The following is a 23318-nucleotide window of genomic DNA, read 5'->3' as shown; positions in this document are numbered from 1 at the left end:
TCAGTGGACACTCATCATTATTGACCATGTTATAATCTGTGGTTTACAAGGTGGCCAGATAAAGTTCCTACATTTCAGACTATTTGACAGTCTTTCCAAGAAAAACCAGCAACTGTGGTTCCTGCTGAAATTCTTTTATAATGCAAAAGTTGAGGGCCACTGGTCATAAACAAGTGAACACAGTCATAAGCACTTGTATCTATTCTCCCTTTGCATCTTGTGAGCTCTGTTAAAACTGGAGCTTGCCTTACAGTCTGTCCCATGTCTGTTACAGCTGCATACGAAGTTCTCAACAAGTTGTTGTTACGACGGCTGCCTTCTAGAAGAGTTGGGTATTGGCTCTACCAGTGGAAACATCGAACCACCAGGAAAACGGATTTTATTTAAAAAAAAAAAAAAGAGAGAGAGAGAGAGTCCAAGAGTTTTTTGGATTGGGGCGGACTCAGCTTGTTAATTTCATTTTGCGAGTTGAATGAACCTCTGAACAAGTGGCAACAACAGCATTGCATACCCGAGTCTCTAACTATGTACTTCCATAGGGAGCGGAATCTGCACACCGGAAGCAAGTGTATCACTATGACATGGAAACAGAGAGTGGCCAGCTGATGCTCTCAGAATTGAAGTCCCGGCCTCGAAGTGAGCCCACCTACCCTGCAGCTGTGGATTGGAGTGCTTATGCCAGAAGTGTCAGGCCATTCTTGTCTGAGCAGTCAAATTTTCCTGGAATGATTTATTTTGATGAGTTCACCTTCCCTGAGCTTAAGAGAAACACAAGAAGTGACACAGTTTGCCAGCAAGTGTTGTCACTTAACTGACAAGATGTCTGAGAAGTGAACAGATGAAGTGTATGCACTAGGTGCTTTTGATGGACTGCACACAGTAGGAGGTCAATATTACTTACAGGTAAAAAATGCTTCAAAGTGTTAGAATGGATTTTTTTATTAGTTTTTTGTTTTGTTTTGTTTTTTGCTAGATCAGCGCTGCATTTCTTTAAAAATTATGCTGGATTTAATTAATTTCTATAATGCTAACATTCATCACTGAAGTTCCCCCCGCCCCCCCCCCCAGAATGATTTGTTTAGTTTTAGCAAGAACAGAGTTAGTTCTCTTGGCTGCAAAGTAAAACATAAAGCAGATTGATTCGTTCTCGGCCAGGCAGATCAAGTTTAAAAGGCTGCAACTTCCATGCATTCTCGTCTTGTGTCAGGTAACTTTAGAGCAGTGTTTTCCAAACTGTGTTCAACTAGAGTCCAGAGTAAGAACTTCATTTCCCATCATGATGCAGGGAAGTCAGGATGTGTGACTGAAGTATAATAGATTCGCTTTAAACAAATATTTTATTAATAAATTCGAATTAGAATTAGAAATGTTAACATGATTTTTTTTCGGTTGGGGACTGGGGTTCTTGGTCATGCCACTTCAAAGAATGAAGAGGTGGACCAGACAGAGTGGTGGGCAGCGAAGTGAGGGTTATTGAGCGCTAGCAAGGTGATAGTACAAAGCTCCAGAGGAGGGAGGGGACCAGAGGGGTTGCTACCAGAGTTTCTAAGCCCAGGGGTTTTTAATGGGCTTGTTGGCCGGCTGGGGCTGATTTAATCTGATTAACTCTCCCTGCGCCTGTCATCCAATCAGGTTTTTGTCACACGGGAAAGGGTGGAGAGCTCCTTCCAGGGTGGTTTAAAACCCTTTTAAGGGTGGTTTCCTCTTAGGGCATTTTGGGGGGGGGGCCTTTCCCTGCCTGGTTGCCTGCCTTTCAACAATCCATCAGAAATAGCTCTAGTTATGAGCAATGGCACTCTGACTTTTAAAATCTAGTTTATTGCGTCCCCTGGGTGGCTCAGTTGTTAAGCATCTGCCTTTGGCTCAGGGCATGATCCCCACATCAGGCTCCTCTGCTGGGGGCCTGCTTCTTCCTCTCCCACTCCCCCTGCTTGTGTTCTCTCTCTCGCTGGCTGTCTCTGTGTCAAATAAGTAAATAAAATCTTCAAAAAAAATAAAAATCTAGTTTATTGCATTTCACTTTTTATTAAAAAAAAAGTTAATCTTGACTCATTGATTTTAGGATTCACTAATGGCTCTGACCTGTAGTTTGAAAAGACTGCTTCAGAGCTGTAGGGAACAAAGGCAGGCCATCCCAAGATGAGCCACTTTGGCATGGAGATTACTGTGAGATAAAAAGCAGTCAAAAGCCGGCAGATTCAGAAAAAGCTCTTTACCTCCGCACAACTGCCTGAGAAGAATTGAGATAGAGGATCTGTGCCTGGAGACCAATCACCGTGGAGAACTCTGTCATGACACGGACCGGGAGGGGCCGACAGGGAGGAACCCCTCACAAGGCCTGTTGGAGCAAAGTGGTCTATGTCTCTTTGTTTCTGAGTGACAGAGCAAACATTTGTTTACCAAATGTTTATTCTTTTTCATCTTCCTGTGAATTGCATTCCAATTCTTTGAAGTCCCAGACCCCTAGCCTTTCTCCTTACTTCAGAATAACATATGTACCTCATTTGGCCTGACTGCCTTTGGAATTTCCGTGTCTGTGTGGATTCCCCATAAGTCAAATTAAATTTGACTTTCTCCTGTTAATCTGCCTCATGTCCACTTGGTTCTTAGTCTGGCTAGAAGGACCACGAAGGGGACAGGAAATTCTTCCTCCCTGACAGATGCAACTTACCAAATTTTCCTCTATTCCTTGACAATGTGTCTCTTGTGGAGAAAATATTTCCAAGATTTCTGACCACCTCTGTCTCTCCTTTGCTACATAGATATGCACATTACTGAAGAGTCAAACCACTGACCTGAGAACTTGTGGGGAGTCTGTGGGGTCAGCTTTCACAAAGTTTGAAGAATTCTCCCTTGGTGGCACATTTGCAATGCGTTGTTTTCTCACAGGTCACTCTCCGTCAAGTCAGCTTGCTCCTGAGAGACCTTCTGAGGTAGGAGGAATCCGGGACAATAAATGTCATAAATTTTATGACACAGTGTTGCAATACTCTGGCTCACATTATATGGCAAAACTTTAAAGATAAGGGGAAGCTATAATATGGAAGCAAAGTTGTGTTTCTAGATATCTTTAAGCTGTGATGGAAAATTTGGGGTTCATTTTTCTACATAAATATGATGTTGAGATCCAAGGCAACAGTAGGGTTATGGAGAATTAAAAAAAGAAATATCGACTGTGGGTGATGGCAACTAATATTCTCTTTATTCTCATGGTGTAGAAGGCCCAAGTGAAATACATTAAAGAATGCACCTGCAGCCTGTTTCATGGGTGTGTTATTTTAAGAAGTTGTTTTAACGAGAGCAATAGTGATACTATTTCATGAGTTAAAAGAATTTGTTTATACATCATCATTTGTTTTTTTTTTTAAGATTTTTATTTATTTGAGAGAGAGACAGCCAGCGAGAGAGGGAACACAAGCAGGGGGAGTGGGAGAGGAAGAAGCAGGCTCCTAGCAGAGGAGCCTGATGTGGGGCTCNCTCGATCCCAGAACGCTGGGATCAGGCCCTGAGCCGAAGGCAGACGNCCTAAGGCAGACGCTTAACGACTGCGCCACCCAGGCGCCCCTTTACATCTTCTTTTTTAACCACCCCTGCCACAGTTTACCTGATGCACTTTCACCCAAATCTCTCTCCTATTCGACCTTCAGATCTGACACATTGGTTTCTGACACCAAATCCTGTGTGCGTGTTACTATTTAGAGTGAGGTTGTCAGAGAAGGGCGTCTGGGCTGGAAACCCAAGCTCACGTTGGAGTGAATCTTTTGCTTTCTTTGATCAGATTTCAAGCTCTCTGCCTTAGTTATGACCCTGTACAGAGCACTGTTTGAGAAGGACCCTCCGCGCTTAAGGCAAGGACCTAGGAGACGATCACAATGCCCTCCCGCTGGCACACTTTCAGGATTGCACTGGCAAAGAAAGGGAGAAAGAAAAAATGCTTCACGTCTGTTTAGAAGAGATATCACAAACTGGCTGAAACAACAAACTTAAAATTTAAAAAGTGGATGTGTCTAGCCTGTTTTACACTTTACGTATTTGATTTAGCACCAACTCATTTGTGGGAGGTGCCTTTATCCTCCACGAGGAAGTATGTGTGTGTGTGGGTATGTATAGCCAAACCTGTATTTAAATGGAGGGGAGCCTTAGAAAACTTTTGTCTTAACTACTCTAATGAATGCAAATGTTTTTCTATCACTTGTAAATACACAGGGTGAAGGCTGAGTATGCAGAGCGTAGTCCATCCTAGTTGATTAAGATACAAGAAGTTACAAAACAAGGTCATCTTGTAAAGTAATTAAGAATAACTTTTTAAAAAATTGGGAACAACTTTTTAACTAATTAAAATTGTTCCATGATCTCTTTATTCTACTCTTAAGTTCTATTTGTATGGAAATTACTTACAATGGAAATAAAAAAGAAAACAATTATCTCTTTCAGACCATACCCTGTTCCCTTCTGAAATTACTCCATTGTAAAAGCAAGCCCCCTGGATACTTAGATTTGTGGCAGTCTGTGCTAGACAGGAAGCTTCCTTGGAAAGGGCTACCCTGTCACCTTTCCCCTGGTCACCGTTGGTCCCTCAGCCCGGGGCCCCAAGCTCTTTTTTCCTCTCCATTGATCACTCATTAACTCTGGGAAGAGAGACACTTGAGAGCCGGGGGAGCTCTCGGGTTCCTGCGGGAGTGGTTGAGGCTCGCTCTGAGTTGGAGACACCTTCTTCCTCACAAAGGATATGACAATTGCTCTCCTAGACTTTTCCCAGATGTTTATTTCCATTCCATTTAATGCAACACAGTTCCCGGAGGCTAGAGATATTCTGGGCAGCAGATAATGCCCTTATCTCTGCTCCCATCATGTTTGGATTCTCTCTCTAAAGGCTCTGATACTCAGATCCTAATGGCCTTGTGCTGGTTCTTTCCAGGCCTCTTTCCTCTCTCTCCTAGACAGTCGGCTGGTGTACCAAGTTGTCTTGGTGTACAAGTACCTGGTGGCCCCAGCCTCCTCACCACCCCTCATCACCCATGCATCTTACAGAAGAGACTTCTGCTCCGTCTCTCTAACCCTGGGAGCTGCAGAATCAGCGGCCGCTCTGGAAGTTGGTTTTTTTTTTTTTTTTTAATTTATTTATTCGACAGAGAGAGAGACAGCCAGCGAGAGAGGGAACACAAGCAGGGGGAGTGGGAGAGGAAGAAGCAGGCTCATAGTGGAGGAGCCTGATGTGGGGCTCGATCCCATAACGCTGGGATCACTCCCTGAGCTGAAGGCAGACGCTTAACCGCTGTGCTACCCAGGCGCCCCCTGGAAGTTGTTCTGATCCTTACCTTTTAACACCACAAGCTTTTTTATTTCGTTGACCTAATCTTATCTCCTGCCCTTCTTGGCCACCCTTCTCATTTTATTTACAGTGACTTATAAATGAGAAGCTCTGACAGACCGCAGTCCTCAGAGCAGAGTCTTCCTATATTCTTTCGTTGGAGAGGGAAGTCATTCTGGCTTCAACTAGTATATCTGAGGCAGCAGAGTATAATTTACAGGTGAGCAAAAATAAATTTTTTCTTTTTATGGAAGCCAGTTCAAGCCACAGAATAATGGTTAGGGGTAGTATTAAAAAAGTAAAAGTTTTATTAAGTCCTATATATATAGGACTTAATAAAACTCTCTCTCTCTCTCTCTCTATATATATATATATATATGACTATATATATAGGACTTAATAAAACTTTTACTTATAAAACTTTTATTTATAAAATTTATATATATATATTCTTAAACTGTAAATGACTACCAATTGGATTAATGTCCATAAGGAAGTCAAAAGTGTTCTAGTCACTAAATATTACTAAGTAACAAGAATTCAACTGAGTAAATTTAAACGTCATATGGGCTTCATTCGATGATTCTCGAATCTGGCAACATTTCATCTATTAAAAAAAAAGTTCGTTGAGTTTTAGAAAAGGGAACCTTTTTAAAGGCAGAGAGTGAAAAAAGAAATGAGCAAACAGTGCTATATTTCAGGCAAGGTGGCTCTCCTAAGGGGAGCTTAAGGATTAATTCCTAGTGTGGGCCCTTGGAAAATTCCAGGTTGCCTGGTTGAAGTTCACGTCTCTGGGAGAAGCTGAAGCTGTAGCTAGGTTAGGTATTAAGTCTTGCTGGGATTCAGAATAAGTGACCCCATTTTGGGCCTGTTGTCTTCTTTTTAACAATATTAACATCTAGGCATATATATTTAGTAACAGCACAGAGGCAGACTTCTCACCTTTTATCATACAGAACACACTATAACTCTGACCCGGTCCCACAGTTCTGACACACGATCCCAATCTGTGTTTCCCACACCATTAAGCAATTGTCTGACACCAGCTGGGGGTCCTATAATTCACCTCTATTCTGACACTGCATCCCTGGGGATAGGTCCCACAGGTGAAGGGCTCAGTCCCATAGAACTGCCCTCTTCCCACTTGAGATGCCAATTGTAAGCCCAGGTGGTCACCTGGTGCTTCTGACTACCTGGCTATGGAAAGGAGGGTCCAAGCACCCCCTCCCTCAGTTTGGTTAATGTACTATAGGGACTCACAGAACTCAGAAACATTTTATTTACTGGATTACCAGTGTTAAAAAACAAAATTCGACCGGGTGAATTTGGAGATCTAATTGGCTTTATTAAATGATTCATAAATCAGGCAGGCAGCATCCCATTCAGCAAGCAGAGGGGAGCTCCCAGGAGCTTGACAAGAGACAGGTTTTTAAAGGCAGAGAAAGGGCATAAAAACGAGGAAGAAAGGAATTTATTAGCAAGGAATGCATTGTTCAGGCAAGGTTGCCCTCTTAAGGGGAGTATTAGGGTGTATCAGCAAATGTTCTAGAATGGACAGGAAATTCAGTGTCGACTGGTGAGAGGTTATATCCGTGGTGGTGTTGCAACTGCAGGTAGGTTAGGCTTCAAGTCTTGGTTTACTGACTTGGGGCCTTAACCCACGTGATGCCATTTTGGGCCTGTGGTTTTCCCTTCTAACAGTCCCCTCCTTTTGTTAAGACTTCCAGCCTAACTGAGATAGGATCAAAATTTAAGGCATGAACACCAGTCTCAGCTACTGCTCTGAGGTACTGAAACTTTTGCTGATCCCTTGTATGGTGTTCACAGGTCATGACTTTTCACCTTTTTCTCTGGGATATTTACAGGTTATGAATTCAGGTTTCTATTCTTTAGGTCAGTCATCTTTGGTTCCTTTTCTGATGTTCTGATGCACTGAAAGCTTTTGAAAGAATAAAATGCACCAGCAAGGTTATTCTGATGACTATAAGCGGGATAATTCCCAATGTTTGGAGTGCACTTTGTCGCGGTTCCGGATGCAGGCTCATTGAGCACAACAGTCAAGAAAGAATTCTTGAGACATTTTTGCTACAAAAAGGTGCTTTTATTAAAACATGGCAACAGGACCCGTGGGCAGAAAGAGATGCACTTGTGATTGTGACATGTGACTTTGATTATATATTTTGGAGTTGGGGGAGCAGTAGAGATAACAGAAGTCTCTAAAGGATTTCTATATGTAAAGAAGACTTAAAGGATCCTGGAGGTCTGGGTGCTGTCAAGCGAAGGATGGTTTTAGTCTCTAGCAAAGCAGTAACATTAAGGCAGCTGTGGGCTCCTTGAGGAATGTCACTCTCTGCATGTCTCAGATATTTATCAATGGGCTGCACTGTAAGGAAATGTAATTTTATCTACATTTCTCTTGCCTTTGTTCTCATTATTTCCCCCCTGAACAGTTTTGACCCTTAAATCTTTAAGATTGCTGAGGGTAGAAGGTCTTTTGTTCTGTAAGTTCTTACTGCTGAATAGGGGTGTAGAGATGTCTCTACCTATGGGTCAACATTGGTCAGTTGGGGAATTATATATAGAGTTACAAAAGGCAGAGGCAGTCAAATCCAAGGTAGAGGACATATACGAATCACCTTGTGCAGAAAGGATTAGCTGTCGGCTTGAAGTTATGGCCGTGAAGGAGTCTAGGCACCAGGCAGGAAGAGACAACAAATTGAGGTTAATATTATTATGAAACAAGGAGCCCAACAAGAAGACCTTTGATAGTTGACCAAATTTTTCCTCCAGTCCAGGAGTTTAACCAATCATTAAAAGAGAGGGAGAGAGTATTCATCTTTGAGCAATCTTGTTACATTTCTCTGATAATGTGGAGTATATACACAGCATTCCGTGTTGCTAATGACACATGTATCTGCTTGAGCAGCTGTTAAAACATCCAAGGCCATTCGGTTTTGTAGAACTGCTTTATGCATCTATGTAAAGTCAGCATTAAGTAGGAAATGCTGTTTTGTGAGTCATTTAGTGCTTTTACGGCCTATTTATTAAGGGCTCCAAATGCCAAATGACGTTCTGTAGTCCCATTGATAGAGTGAAGATAAATGTTAAGTGATCATACCGGTGAAATGTTGATCCTGTCCATCGTTGTTTTAAATTTGGAAGATTAGCTGGGTAGTGATGGTTTTGATAATATGTCCGTGAATTTAAGCAAAACCCAAGGTGCAACAACCTATCCATCCTGGAGGAAGCCAGGGTCATAGGTTAGATCCACATAACCGTTGGTTTCCATTTGGAGGTAGCCATCTAATTCTGGGTCACCTTGTCCAATCAGTAGCAAACCAATCGGTAGCCTGGTATAAACCTTGTATTAACTTTTACTGGTTATTTTTGGGTATGAAGATTTTTCTCTGATTAACAAGCCAGTCCTGTGTATATTTTGACTGTCCTCACTCCTGGGCTATATAGAATCTCTTGGTCTGAGTAGACTGGAGTTAGGGATTTTATGGGAGTTAAGATGGTGTAAGAATTAATGTTTGTTTACTTTGTGCTGCCTGCTTGGCTGCATGGTCTGCCAAATGTTTTCTTTAGACTCTAAGTTCCTATCTTTTTGATGTCCTCAGAGGTGAATTATAGCCTCCTCTTCAGGAAGGTATATAGCCTTGAGAAGTGTGATTATTTCAGGTCTATATTTGATTGGGGAATTATGACTTGATAATAATGCCCTTTCTTTCCAAATTGCCCCATGGGCATGTAGCATCAGAAAAACATTTGGAGTCGGAATAAATATTAATTTTTAGGCCTTTTGCCAATTGAAGAGCATGGGTAAGTACTCTTAATTCAGCCTTTTGGGCAGAAGTATTCACTGGAAGGGCTTTTGCCTCATTGGTCTTAATTAAGCTAACTATAGCATATCTGACTTTTCTTTCTCCCTTATCCATCAAGCTACTGCCATCAGTAAACCAACGGTCATCTGCATTTTCAATAGGGGAATCTTTCAAGTCTGGTCTGCTTGAATAAACAAGATCAGTAATTTCTGAGCAGTCATGTTCTAGCATAGAAGTATGGTGGTCAGGAGCAGGTGTAAGGATAGTTTAAAGTTTGCCAGGTTTTAACTATTATTTTAGGTGTATCTAAAAGCATAGCCTGGAGTTTAGTAAGTTGGCCTCCTGTCATCCATTGGTGTCCTTTGGTGTCTAGGACAATTTGGACCTGTTGTGGGGTCATTACTATCAAGGACTGTCCTATAGTAAGTTTTGAAGCTTCTTCCACCAGGAGGGCTGTCACAGCCACCGCTCGAAGACAAGCCAGCCACCCTTGTGCTACATTATCAAATGTCTTTGAAAAATAGTCCACTGGTCTTATTTTGTTTCCTAATCTCTGGCTGAGGACTCCCAAAGCTTGCTACATATAAAGTAAATGGTTTTTCTAAATTTGGTAAAGCCAAAGCTGGGGTTGTTGAAAGCTTAATTTTTAATGTTTGAAAGACCATCTGCTGGACTTTAGTCCAGAGTAAAGATTCTTCATTAGGGCTTTAGCTGAATCATGGAATGGTTTGGCTAAGAGCCCAAATCTAGGAACCTACAGGTGGCAAAAACCTGTCATGCCTAGGAAAGTATCAAGTTGCTTCTGTGTGGTTGGAATCAAGGTCTAATATAGCCTTTTTCCTGTCAGTAGACAGGGTCTGGTGACCTGGTGTTAATTCATATCCCAGATATTTTACCTTTAGTCTGGATATTTTGCCTTTTTAGGGAAGACAGGATACCCCCTGTCTGCCAGTAAATTAAGTAAGATTATAGAATTACTATCAGATATTTCTTTTGTGGGAGTATGGATTAGAATATCATTCACATACTGTAATCTGAGTTTTAACTTCCCCAGGAGTGTTAATCCAGGGATAGCAGTTGGGGCCAACAGATAATTGAGGGCTATTCTATTATCAAGAACAACTTTGGCCAGAGTGTCTAAGGATCTTGGTTGGGCAGCTATTGCTTTTGCAGTGGATTCTGCAACAATTTCAAGAATTAAGGAGAAGTTCCTGATCAGAGCCTCATTTATATTTATCCCTTGCCCAGGAAGTAGGAACCTGACAAAAGGAGTAAACCCTGAATCATGAAAGCCTCCTGGTAGACCTTTTCTAACTTGACTATGTAAATTCAGGGGATTTGACCAATGAGATGTAGGGGCTCAGATTTCAGGTTCCTAGTCTGAAATAAAAAGGTTGCCCTAAATTCCAGAGGTGACCCATCTTAGCAGTGGCCTGGGAGATAAAGATGAGGGTGTTATCTTTCCAGGCCAATGCCAGAGTGAAGGAAGGGAAAAGGAGAAGGGGTTTCATGTTCAGTTGAAGTAGGAAGTCTTGATCTGGTCTCTTGGTGGAAGCAGTCTACCTCAACGTCAGCTACTTGTCTTCCTTGTCAGTTTGATTCAGAGGTCTCTTGTGTCTGCACAGGACCAGGTAGCAGGTGGAATCTTCTTTACCTGTGTGTTGTGTACTCAACGCTGAATACATTCTAATTTTGTACCAGTGTTAGGGGTCAGGAACACTTGGTAAACTTCTTTCCAGTGGGGCTCAAGGTCTTCCTCTGATGATGTTTTCAGAATACTTGGTCACCAGGCCCTAAACTGTGATAAACAAGATCCTTTGAATTGGGGCCCAGGAAGGCTTCTTTAACCTGTTGATGACAGACTTGAGCATAAGGCATTAGAGACTTACAGTAGTGGTCATACTAGCATGAGACAAGGGATCAGCAGGAGGTTATCTATTGATAGAATTCCAAGTCTGCAAGGTTTTCATTAAGGCTCATATGTGAATCAGTCACTGGAGATTATAGAAGGCATACTTCAAGCGGGAATCACATTTTTCAACAGGTCCCCTCCCACTGTGAGAGCATCAGTCTTGTGGCAGGGAAAGGCTTCAACCCACCTGGAAAGCATGCATACAATAGCAAGGACATTTGATAACCCACACTAAGTGGCAATTGAATGAAGTTTAGCTACAGGTGTTCAAAAGGTCTACAGGGAGAGGGTCTGAGGACACTGGAGACAAAATCAGTTTTTCAGGATTATGGGTCTGATGAGTTAAATGTTATTGGCAGACTGTTTTTTGCAATTTCTTAGAAGTTTCTCCACTAATGTCTGTAACCGAGTTATCTTAAATGCATTACAGTGGGTGAAGGAATGCAAAAGTCAGAAAATGGGGTTTGTCAAGGAGCTGGGAAAAACCAAGCAGCCATCTTGAGTTTCCCATAGCCCTGACTATTCATTTAATTTACAGCCATTGTTTATCCATCTCAGTTTCTCTGATTCAGGAGCAGACTGTTGCCATGTTATAGGGACATCAGGATGGCAAAACCCTGGGAATGAGGAGCCATTTTTGCAGAAGCAGAATGGACCTCATCCAGGTGTGTTACAATCATTATAGATTCTGTTGTTGCTGCCTTTGCATGGAAGCCAGCTGGATCACATACTCAAAGTTCTTTCCCAAGATTTCTGTTTCAAAAATCTTCTACAACTTTCTTCTTTACACTCCGATTTTGTCCTAAGTTTTCCCTCTTGAAATAACCAGTGTTGCTTTAGGACAAAATTACTTTGTTTTTCCTCAGCAAAAATGTATCTCTATTCCTCATAACTTTTTCTTACCAAAAACATGCATCTTACTTTCTTTGCATATAAAGTTATTTTCCCTTTTTATTTCCAGTGGTCTAATAAATTATTACATTTATTAGAATTTTTAAGTCTTAGAAATCTCAATTTCTAGTGAAAATTCAGTAGTAAGTGAACTGTCTCTTTTACCATACTTCTTTAGATTTGCAGATTTATGAATATATATCAGAATATTTAGAAGCATATGCCTTTTTAAATTTTCAGGTGTAGCATGAACAGCTCCAGATATCTTTTAGTTTCTCTGTAATTAGAAGCCAAAAATAGATAAACCTGTGTTTAGTAATCAATGTTTTAGTATTTTGTTTTGTTACAGGATTTTTTTCTGTCAGTGCCCGTGGTTCTTGGTCACACCGCTTCGATGAATGAAGGGGTAGACCAGACAGAGGGGTGGGCAGCAAAGCAAGGTTTATTGAGCGATGGTGAAGTGATGGCACAAAGGTTCCGAGGAAGGAGGGGACGTGAGAGGGTTGCTACAGGAGTTTCTAAGTCTAGGAGTTTTTATGGGCTTCTTGGCTGGCTGTTTTAATCTGATTAACCATCCCTGCACCTGTCATCCAATTAGGTTTTTGTCACATGGGAAAGGCTGGAGGGCTCCTTCCAGGGTGGTGTAAAACCCTTTGAAGGGTTGTTTCCTCTTGGGGCAGGGGGGCCCCTTTTCCCTGCCTGCCTGCCTTCCAACTATCCTTCATCAGTTTTACTTGGAAGTGATCTAGATATTTAACAAATTTAACTTAACTCATTTACACTAACTCAGCAAGACTTTAAGGTTTTAGGTTGCCAATAAGATTTGGCAAAACAATTTAAAAGCTTACCTAAAATTTTTATTTATGTCTATTTAATTTACTTTTTATTAACAATTATGCTTAGATTACTCAAAAACTTTGTGAGACATCAAAGTCAGTCATTCTTCCAAGCTGTTTTTCTTTTCTTTTTTCTTTTCTTTTCTTTTCTTTTTTTTAAAAAGATTTTATTTATTTATTCGACAGAGATAGAAACAGCCAGCAAGAGAGGGAACACAAGCAGGGAGAGTGGGAGAGGAAGAAGCAGGCTCATAGTGGAGGAGCCTGATGTGGGGCTTGATCCCATAATGCTGGGAGCACACCCTGAGCCGAAGGCAGATGCTTAACCGCTGTGCCACCCAGGCGCCCCTGTTTTTCTTTTAAATAGTCTGCAACAAGAGATAACATTGACTTACGACTTTAAGTAAACACAGGTAGAATAAAAGTTTCCATTTTATTGCTGATAACTCTAAAGACATGTCCATTTTAATTAAACCAACAATCTTAAACAAGCTTTCATATTGAATATTTTCCCAGATCACATGAACTTAAAAAAAAACATTTGGGTTAGTGTCTATCTTTTTGATAGGTTTAGAATGGTCAACCCTTATTGGCACTTGTCTTCAACTAAATAGAGCTCTTTTGAAAATTAATTTTAGCAATACCATCCAGAGGTCGAATAGTATCTCACATTTATAACATGCTCACGAACACATGGATGCAAGGACTTTGGGAAGATTTTTAAGATTTGTACTTGTCCCTGGAATAAATCTTAAGAAAGCTGTGTTAGGGGGCGCCTGGGTGGCACAGCGGTTAAGCGTCTGCCTTCGGCTCAGGGCGTGATCCCGGCATTCTGGGATCGAGCCCCACATCAGGCTCCTCCACTGTGAGCCTGCTTCTTCCTCTCCCACTCCCCCTGCTCGTGTTCCCTCTCTCGCTGGCTGTCCCTGTCTCTGTCGAATAAATAAATAAAATCTTTAAAAAAAAAGAAAGCTGTGTTAGAGTCTGGGCACAAGAGCCCTTTAGCAGTTTTTAATTTAATTTAATTTAATTTTATTTTTTTTATTTTACTTTATTTTTTATTTGATTGTTTTTTAAAAAAGATCTTTTAATTTGTTTGTCAGGGAGAGAGAGCGCAAGCAGGGGGAGGGGCAGGCTCCCCATTGAGCAGGGAGCCTGATGTGGGACTCGATCCCAGGACCTGAGCTGAAGGCAGCTGCTTAACCGACTGAGCCACCCAGGTGTCCCTAGCGTTTTATTTTAAAAAGACATTTCTTTCTTTATTTTTTCCCCCTTCAGTCGCAGGTAATTGTGCACTGTGTTTACCTTGCAAAGGCATGATAAGATGTGTAACTTTAAAGGGAAGAGAAAAAAAGTAAGTTCTTCTAAGAAGGACTTTGGTTTTCTAAGGCCAATAATTTACAGGGCATTTCAGATAAACAAGGGAAGTTTTGGGATTCATAAAAGAATAGGTGAATTTTGAATTGCCTGTACACTGAGTTTTCTTTTGTAAAATAAGGATGGTGTTTTCAATTCCTCAAAGAATTGGGTTATAACTTAAATGACATCTTACGTTCATTCACCTATCCTACTACATTATCTTCAATTTGTTGCTTTCCCTCTGGGTACATAGTTTTGTTTTTTTAATTCCAGTATAATTAGCATACAGTGTTATTAGTTTCAGGTGTGCAATATAATGAGTGAATAATTCTGTACATTGCTCTGCCCTCATCGTGATAAATGTACTTTTAATCCCTTTCACCAACTTCACCCATCCCCCCACCATCATTTTGTTTTCTGTATTTAAGAGTGGTTTTTTTAATTTTTTTTGGTCTTTTGTGTTTTTTTTTAAATTTTTTATTATTATTTATTTATTTGACAGAGACAGAGACAGCCAGCAAGAGAGGGAACACAAGCAGGGGAAGCAGGAGAGGAAGAAGCAGGCTTCCCAGCAGAAGAGCCTGATGTGGGGCTCGATCCCAGAACACCAGGATCACGCCCTGAGCCAAAGGCAGACGCTTAACAACTGAGCCACCCAGGCGCCCCTGTTTGTTTTGTTAAATTCCACATGAATGAAATCACATGGTATTTATTTTTCCCTGACTTATTTCACTTAGTGTTATACCCTCTAGAGTTATCCATGTTGTTGCAGATGTCAAGATTTCATTCTTTTTTCATGGCTGAACATACCACTTCTTTAATCAATTCATCTGTCAACAGACTCTGGCTGCTTCCATAATTTGGCTATTGTAAATAATGCTGCATGAGTACATAGTTCTACTTTTAAATATTTCTGGGAACATTGAGTAACACCCTGTGGGTGTCTGACAGATCCCCAAAGAGGGTGCAAAGGATACTATGTTCCACAAATCCAGAGTCACTCCCTAAGGCAGCCAAAAGAAAGAAACAACTTGCCTGTACCAGGCAGGCAGAAAGCCAAGCCTAGTTACGCAAAAGGAGACAAGCAAGAAGGCAGTTGCTCTCTCTGGGAGAGAAAAGAACAATCCACAATGGGTTTGAAGCTGGAAATGAAGGGACAACAGTGAGATTTTAGTTTCCTCTCCAGACTGGGCACCACAGACATTGATTCAGAAGAATTGATTCTGGTAAGAGTTTTCATCCTTCACAGGCTTTCGACAGTTTATCCAGGATCCTGTCTGTAAGCTCTGGTATCCACCAGAGTTTTCCCTTAGCTGTTTAAGGGAACAATGTAGCAGTTTACCAGAAAGGTCCTCAGTGTCTTCCAATCTGGGAGGGGACCTCTATGGGAGCCCTTCTTTGAAAGTAGATATGGGAATGTCTGTAAAACCATTAATTTGGCAGACTTTTACTTACAATTATGTAGTCTTTCCTGAGTGGAAAACCAATTCAGATGGGCGATTAGTAGAATGAGTACTTGAACGAGGATAGAGGTGAACCATGGGAGTTACATCAATCTAATAAATAGTCTTCTGTTGTCGGTATGTCAGGGAGCAAGACTTTCCTGTCCGTTTCAAGGCCCATCTAGGCAGATTGGGAATCAAATTGATATGAGAAATTAACAGGAGAAAATCAAATTTCATTTCATATGTATGGGAAATCCACATGCACATGGAAATTCCAAAGAGAGGAAAAGTGAGTATGTATGTCTTTCTACAGTAAGGAGAAGGGGGTGGGGGTCTGGGTCTTTAAGGGAAAGGAGTGTAATTGACAGGAAAATGAGAAAGAGTAAATGGTTGGTAAACATGTTTGCTGGACTATCAGAAAAAAGGAGACCTGGGGGACTTTGATCGGGCGGTCTTGTGAGGTTCCTCCCTGTCTGCCACTCCTAGTTCACCTTATGACAGAGTCAGAGTTATCTATGGTGATAGCTCTCTTCCTGGAGCTGATCCTCTATCCAAATTCTCTTTGGGAAGTGGTGGAGGAGGTGAAGAGCTGTCCCTGAATCTGCTGGCTTTTGATTACTTTAACTCAAACTAACCGTCATGCCAAAGTGGCCCATCTTGGGGCAGCTGGCCTTTTGCCCCTACAGTTCCTGCCTCTGAAACTTCCTGAAGTTTCACGCATTAAAAGTTGAGTTGGTGGATTGTTTCATCTTGTTGAACCTGTCCCTTTGTCTTGACAATAGGTCAGTTTAGCTAAACTCATTTCAAGAGGCAGTGATGAAGGTATGTTCTGTTAGGCCTATGGTTCAAGCAATCAGGTATTAAATAAGAGGCATTGTTATGGAAACAAAAGAAAAACAATGGCTAATGATTAGATCAAATCATAAACCAATTTCGGAGTTTTAAGCGTAGCCAATCAAGATTTCTAGATGTCAGGCTGTATTTTTGAGTGACCCACAGAGCAAGAGCCATGAAGATGATTTATAAATGAGCTGTTGTGGTGATTTCTCTGAAATTTATATCAAGTTGTTTATAATCAATTTGTATAGCTTCAGGAAGAAGGGCGGATTTATTTTTTAAATGATTCCAAGTCAGAAAGATGAGAGAAAAATTTAAAAAAATGTTAGTTTGGAGAGTTGGAGCTAGGCACAAGAAATCAGGATCTAGTCCAGCTTATAATAAGCAGTATTAAAATCTAATATTTACAAAGGTGTGTTGAGGAGGAAGAATTTCTTCTGCTCTTCAAGGTCCTTCTAGCTGGACTAAGAATCAAATTGACATGAGACAGATGAACAGGTGAAAATCAAATTTAATTTCATATATACAGGGATCTACACAGGCATGAAATTCCAGACTTATGTGAGGCTTATATGAGTTACGAAGAGGGATAGGGTCCTAAAGATACAAAGGTGAGAAAGATCAGCAGCAGGAAGTTGAGGAGATGTTTGGAAAACATAACTTGCGCTTTTATGCAGATAGATTTATTAGGTAAAGAGAAATCTCTGTTAACACCTGTTTTCCTAGTATAGGGAGGCAGTTGAGGGGGGAGGTAAAGAGTTTTTCCTGGATCTGCTGGGTTTTGATGGCTTTTAACTCAAAATAGTGTTTATGCCAAAGTGGCCTGTCTTGGGGCAACCTGCTTTTGGCCCCAACAGGTACCTCTTATATATTAAATTTTTCATTAGACTTTTGCAATGGATCTTCCAATGAAACTGTTGGAATTTTGAAACTTTTTGGAGGCTTCTCCTTGCCACTCAAAACAGGTATCCCATTCTGTTTACCTTGGGAACCCTTGCTTTCAAGTGCATTCCTTAGATGACCTTATCTAACTGAAATGTTCTGCATCATGGCCCTGATAATTCTGTGTTGTTTTTAGTAAAATTTTACCATTTCTGTAGATAATCACAACTCCTTGCATCATAGTTTTGTTTTTAGACATAAAATAAGCAAGTGTGCCAAAAGGTGGCATACTTGACTCTTCTGATTTTAAGGATCCCATTAGCTAAGCCTTTGTTTACACAAAATAAGACAAACATGGGTACCTCAATGCAACGGCAATAACCAAAAGTTGTCACTGTGGACTGGCCAAGAGAAGGCTATGCCCACCACCAGCAATTCCCATCATGGACTAAACCAGCAGAATCCATTATTGAGACTGCAGACTGGAACTGGGGAAAGGACTAAACCAGCAAACCACAGTAAATGGGGACTGCAGGCTGGAAATGAAGAAGGAATTCCAGCGTGGAATTGTGGACTGAGCCAAGGGCTAAGGACTGGCACTCCGTTAGAATCTCCTGTCAGTCTAGACTGACCTGTTAACCCTGGATGAGAAAGCCAATTAGGTCAGGACTTGGAATGCAAAAAGAGCAGAGCCTAACTGAGAGGGACTTGCGAACTCAAAAGTGTTCACAGAGCACCACACCTGTGTTTCCCGTTTTTCTCCAACCCAGTCAGAATTTTGCTTCAGATCCTGACGCTGCCACCCAATTTGGTAAGAAAAAATAATGCCACCAAGTAAATTTGAAGATCCGATTGGCTTTTTAAAATGACTCATCATGAATCAGGCAACATCCCATCTAGCAAATAGCGGGGAGCTCCCCTGAGCTAAACAAAGGACATATTTTGTAACTGAACTGATGCGAGTTTGAGCCTGGATGAGTCAGAAACTACACCAGGTTAAGTTGTCACACAAAGAGAGGTTTACTTGCAGCAAATAAGGAGATCAGGGGGGATGGTTCCCAAAGCCGTGACTCTCTGAGCAAAGGTGAATGGATTCTCTTTATTTAGGGTTAAGATGAATATTTAGATTAGGAGGCTTTGTCATCTTGTGTAAAGGTGGGCACAAAGTCGCACGCGAGCCTTCAGGAAACATGCCTGTACATGCATTTTCATGTTATGGAAAGGAGGCTTTGCTCCTCCCCGGGCAGAGATTTTAGTACTGCAACGAAGTCAAGGTAGTTGTTGGTCCATCCATGCAGCTGAGTCAGGGGTTAAGCTCAGGCTGGTCTTGTTGCTCTGGGCTGGCTGGAGGTCTTGTCAGGGCACTCACTATTGCGTAAGGGGTGGTTTTGTTTTCCACTTACCTATGTTAAGAGAGAAGCTGGAAAGAAGAGCTTAAGGAAAAATGTGGGACAAGGGTTGGTGAGTATAAGCAAGTGAGCAGTAAAGGTCAGGTCTTGGGGTATAGCTGGTGACAGTTTTTAAAAGCAGAGAGAAGGCATTAAGAAAAAGAAAAAAGCAGGCACCTGGGTGGCTTGGTCAGTTAAGCGTCTGCCTTCAGCTCAGGTCATGATCTCAGGGTCCTGGGATCGAGTCCCACGATGGGCTGTCTGCTCAACAGGGAGTCATCTTCTCCCTCTCCCTCTCTCTCTGTACTCTCTCTCTCAAATAAATAAAATTAAAAAAAAAAAGGAATTTATTAGCAAGGGACGCATTGTTTAGGCAAGGTTGCATTCCTAAGGGTAGCGATAGGAGCCTTAGTAAATTTTCTAGAATTGACCAGGAAATTCTGTGTTGACTGGTGAAAGGTTACATTCTCATGGTTTGCAATGACAGATAGGTTAGGTTATTAGGTCTTGGTTTACTGATGTGGGGCCCTAAATGATGCCATTTTGGGCCTGTGGTTTTCCTTTTAACATCAGTTTAATTAAAAAGGATATAACTCAGGAATAGCCAGACGGAAGGAACAAGGGAAGGGGCCCAGAGCCCCAAGCCCTCTTCAAGCATGCCACTCTTCCCACATCTCCACCTGTTCACCCACCTGGAAGCTCTCCAAACCTCTTCATTATATAGGCACACTTGAGTCAATCATTGGCCATTGGCTATTGATTCAACTTCCAGGCCCTGTCCCGGCCCCTGAAGGCAGGGGTGGGACTGAAAATTCCAACCCTCTAATCCCATGACTGGTTGTCCTGCACTGACCTCCCTTGATTCAGCAGGATCAACTGGATCAACTGGATCACCTGGGTGAGCTGGAACAGCTGAGGAGATAGGGGAAATAAGTTATCTCAAGTCCTATGGCAAGCTAGGGGTGGTCCGGGGCAATCCCTTAAATGACACGTTAGGTCTTTTGTGTACCAGGCACTGTGCTAGGTGCTGGGGACATAGAGAAGTGTGAGAGGCAGTGCTCACCCCATTCAGTCTTTGTTCTCCCCTCCTTTCCCCTGTTTCTGGTTCTTTCCACTTGGGCGGGGCACGATTTCCTGCTGAGTTCATTCTGAGGCCTGCTCCCTGGGGTGCTGTCAGTGAGGGGTCTCCTTCCGACTCCAGGCAGTGGGTTGTCATGTTGTCCCTCTAAAGAGGAAATGCTCTCCATCCTTGCAGAGCCTGGTGGTATTAACCAAGGCTTCTCTCCACATCAAAGACTTGTTGGCGCCAAGGGCAGGTCTCCAAAATGCGCTGCTTTGACATGTTCATTATTTTAAATTAAAGTTACTTAAGAAACAGCCAATGCAAAAGGAACACTGACTTCTGGGCACTTTGGTGGCTCAGTCTGTTAAGTGTCTGCCTTTGGCTCAGGGCATGATCACAGGGTCCTGCGATCGAGTCCCACATCGAGCAGACTCAGCGGGGAGTCTGCTTCTTTCTCTCTCTCTCTGCCCCTCTTCTCTGCTCATTCTCCATCTCTCTCTCTCTCTCAAATAAAAAAATAAAAATCTTAAGGGGTGCCGGAGTGGCTCAGTCGGTTAAGCGTCTGCCTTCAGCTCAGGTCATGATGCCAGGGTCCTGGGATGGAGCCCCAGCATTGGGCTCGCTGCTCAGCGGGGAGCCTGCTTCTCCCTCTGCCTCTGCCTCTCCCCCTGCTTGTGCTCTCTCTCTGTATCTCAAAAAAATAAATACAATCTTTTAAAAAAATCTTTAAAAAAAAAAGAACATTGACTTCTTATCTTCAGAAAACAAATAAATCTCTTATGTAAAAAGTGGTCCATCTGCACCAGGAGGTAAAGAGATTCTTATCACCAGACATAGGAAATTTAGAGTCAAAAAGTCTGTATAAACAACCCTTGTTACCTTTTATTAATTTTCTACCCCAGCCCAAATTCTGTTTAGAATTCCTTACTAATTGAAGCTTCCCAAGTTAAGTTTTCTTTGTCCTGTCAATTCCTCACAGATTTATTGCCTCTTTGTCTAAAAAGTATAACAAATGCCTGCCTCGGTCATATCTTTAGGTCTCAGTGTCACTCCGGGGCCCCTGTGTGCATGTAATAAAACTTTTTTTCTTCTTCCTGTTAATCTGTCTCGTGTCCATTTAATTCTTGGAGCAGCTGAAAGTCTTTGAAAGCAGAGGAGGCTGTCCCTCCCCTGCAGTCCGCGTGGCCAGCTGGATCAACTTCCACTGAATATTTGCTCTGAAGATTCTGCAGCTTTGAGATCTTGGAGATCTAACTTATCGCCGGCAGAAGGTAAGATTTCTTACCATGTCGGCCTCCAGGAATCTCTCTCTGTCTGTGAGGTCTGGTGGAGTGAGAGGGATGCCAGTCTTTTTCTCTTTCTCTCAAGTTAAAATTAGCCAGAGAAAATATCTGTGGGACTAGTTCCTTTGGCTTAGCGACTCTTGGTAAAAATTTGGTAGAGTACTGTTTGGCTAGTGATCCATTTCCTTCCAGAGACGGTCTTTGTTTTCCTTTGTCTGTGTTGTTTGTCATAAAGGAGATTCCATAACGCAGAAGGTGGGCATAGCCCCTATCAGCCTGCTGATCAAGCGGGCCCACGGAGTGGAGAGTTCTCAGTTCTACTTAGTGTCTTAGACAGCAACATACGTTGCTCTGGGTCCCTGGTGTAAAAAGAGATGAGGTTTTTCCCTAAGAGTTTGGCTTTGTGACCAGTGAGAACATTCTCTCTGTTCTCTGCCATCTGGAGGGGGCATTTACTGGGGTGAACTTTGGTGGCCAGTTGAATAGACTGGGGATCGGAGACGCCCATTTATAAGCAAATATTCCCTTTGTCCAGTTGTGCTAGCTCTCGGGGGACTTTGTCATAAGAGGTCCTAAACTGTAAAAGGCCTTGGTCGTCTCAATCTTCATTGCCTGTTAGTGCTAGAAAAATCCCATTTCAGTAGCACCTGCCCGCTGTCTCCCATTGGCGGCTCTGTGACTGGAAGCTTTGCACCTTTGTGGAAGGACTGGAGACACCTGATAGACCACATCATTCCTACACTCTGTCCCTGCAGGTCTTTGCTTTCGTAGCCTATTCTTGGCAGTAGACTTTTGGATCATGGGGGCTTCATCAACTATCTCTAGGGACATCTCTTATCTTTGGTCAAACCATAAAAAGGCTTATTGGTTTGAGTCGCTATTAATTGATATTAATAGCAAGATCAATGGCCAGAAGATGGATCCTTTAAATTGGCTAAATTAAGGAATGCCTGGGTGGCTCAGCTGGTGAAGTGTCTGCCTTTGGCTCAGGTCATGATCCCAGGTCCTGGGATGGAGTCCTGCATCCGGCTCCTTGCTCAGCAGGGAGCCTGCTTCTCCCTCTGCCTGCCACTCCCCCTGTTTGTACTCTCTCTCTCTCTCTGACAAAGTCTTAAAAAAAAAAAAATAAAATTGGCTAAATAAAAAAAAAAAACTCTTTATGGTGAGTTCTCAATTGTCTTATTAGTATAAGGCTATGTTTAAGGACTCCTCTGACAAGATAAAGAACAGAAATTGGACTTAAGACAAAAATTAATGTCTACATCCATTGTAAATTTCCCTTCCTAAAATCTGGCCCCATCTATCATTTTTAACTTCCCTTTGCCTATGAGATTTTTTAGACAGTACTCCAGCTTACTCTCAAGTTCAAAGTACACAGACTGCTCTTACAAAGGCTGGAAGCCAAAAAGTAAATTTAGCAGTACCTGGGACAGGCAGTAGGGCTGGCTTAGCTGTAATCAGGCTCTGCCAACTTTAGACATTTCTATGCAATGACCTTGGCAGATGTATCTTAGAACTGCACACCCCCCCACCCGCCCCCAGCACACACACAGAATTCATGTCCCTTGAACAGCAGCAGATCTTTTAAATTATAAAGCCCCTTTTCTTCCGCTTTCAAAAGATCTTACCGAATTAAGAAGAATTAGAAAGGTTGATGGCTATTCACAACCTCACTCAAAAAGAACTTGACTGGCTACTAAGGGAAGTTTCTTTCAGCTCCTGATTATACTATGGTTATTAGGCAAGCCAGAAGGCCCCCTGGAACACAGCCCCCCTTCACAGAGGAAGCAGGTAAACAAAATTTCTCCTAGGCCTTCCTGCAATTAATCAGTGGAAGGCTGATCTCAGGGCCTAATATAATAAAAGCCCAAGGTTAAATTATGTACTTAGGGAAAAAGCTTTTCTTAAAACACTTCATACGGAGTTTACAAAGGCATAAAGGTTTGATTCCCATTTTAGTTAACCATCTCCCTGGTATATATATGTATATATATGTATAAAGTTTAGTTAAAAAGGCAGGTCCAGGGGCGCCTGGGTGGCACAGCGGTTAAGCGTCTGGTCTGCCTTCGGCTCAGGGCGTGATCCCAGCGTTGTGGGATCCAGCTCCACATCAGGCTCCTCTGCTATGAGCCTGCTTCTTCCTCTCTCACTCCCCCTGCTTGTGTTCCCTCTCTCGCTGGCTGTCTCTATCTCTGTCAAATAAATAAATAAAATCTTTAAAAAAAAAAAAAAAAAGGCAGGTCCATCTCTTGATATTCAGGCTGCAGTCCACATCTTTGGGGGAATT

General features: G+C 42.1%; 2 protein-coding genes across 7 annotated transcripts in view; both read left to right on the top strand.

The window, feature by feature from the left end:
• Nucleotides 1-422: 422 nt before the first annotated feature.
• On the top strand, nucleotides 423-21364 carry VNN3 (vanin 3). Its single transcript, XM_034670782.1, is given in 7 exon segments — nucleotides 423-796; nucleotides 798-903; nucleotides 2763-2904; nucleotides 3779-3940; nucleotides 4941-5092; nucleotides 16361-16400; nucleotides 21267-21364. Coding segments are annotated over 7 exon segments (915 nt in total). The 5' UTR covers nucleotides 423-581.
• The window catches only part of VNN1 (vanin 1), a 36985-nt gene continuing 28814 nt past the window's right edge, over nucleotides 15148-23318 (top strand). For 2 of the 6 annotated variants that reach the window (XM_019803566.2, XM_011229646.3), the window contains exons 1-2: nucleotides 15148-15359; nucleotides 20882-21019. The gene's annotated coding sequence lies outside the window, so the exon portion shown is untranslated. Of the gene's footprint in view, nucleotides 15360-15722; nucleotides 15868-20881; nucleotides 21020-23318 lie in introns of all 6 variants that reach the window. The other 4 variants (XM_019803564.2, XM_002923025.4, XM_019803565.2 and 1 more) reach the window with 3 other exon arrangements.

This window comes from Ailuropoda melanoleuca, chromosome 10, assembly GCF_002007445.2.
Source record: "Ailuropoda melanoleuca isolate Jingjing chromosome 10, ASM200744v2, whole genome shotgun sequence".
NCBI lineage: Eukaryota > Metazoa > Chordata > Mammalia > Carnivora > Ursidae > Ailuropoda > Ailuropoda melanoleuca.
Note: the sequence above shows the minus strand (reverse complement) of the source record. Positions and strands in the feature narration are given on the sequence as shown.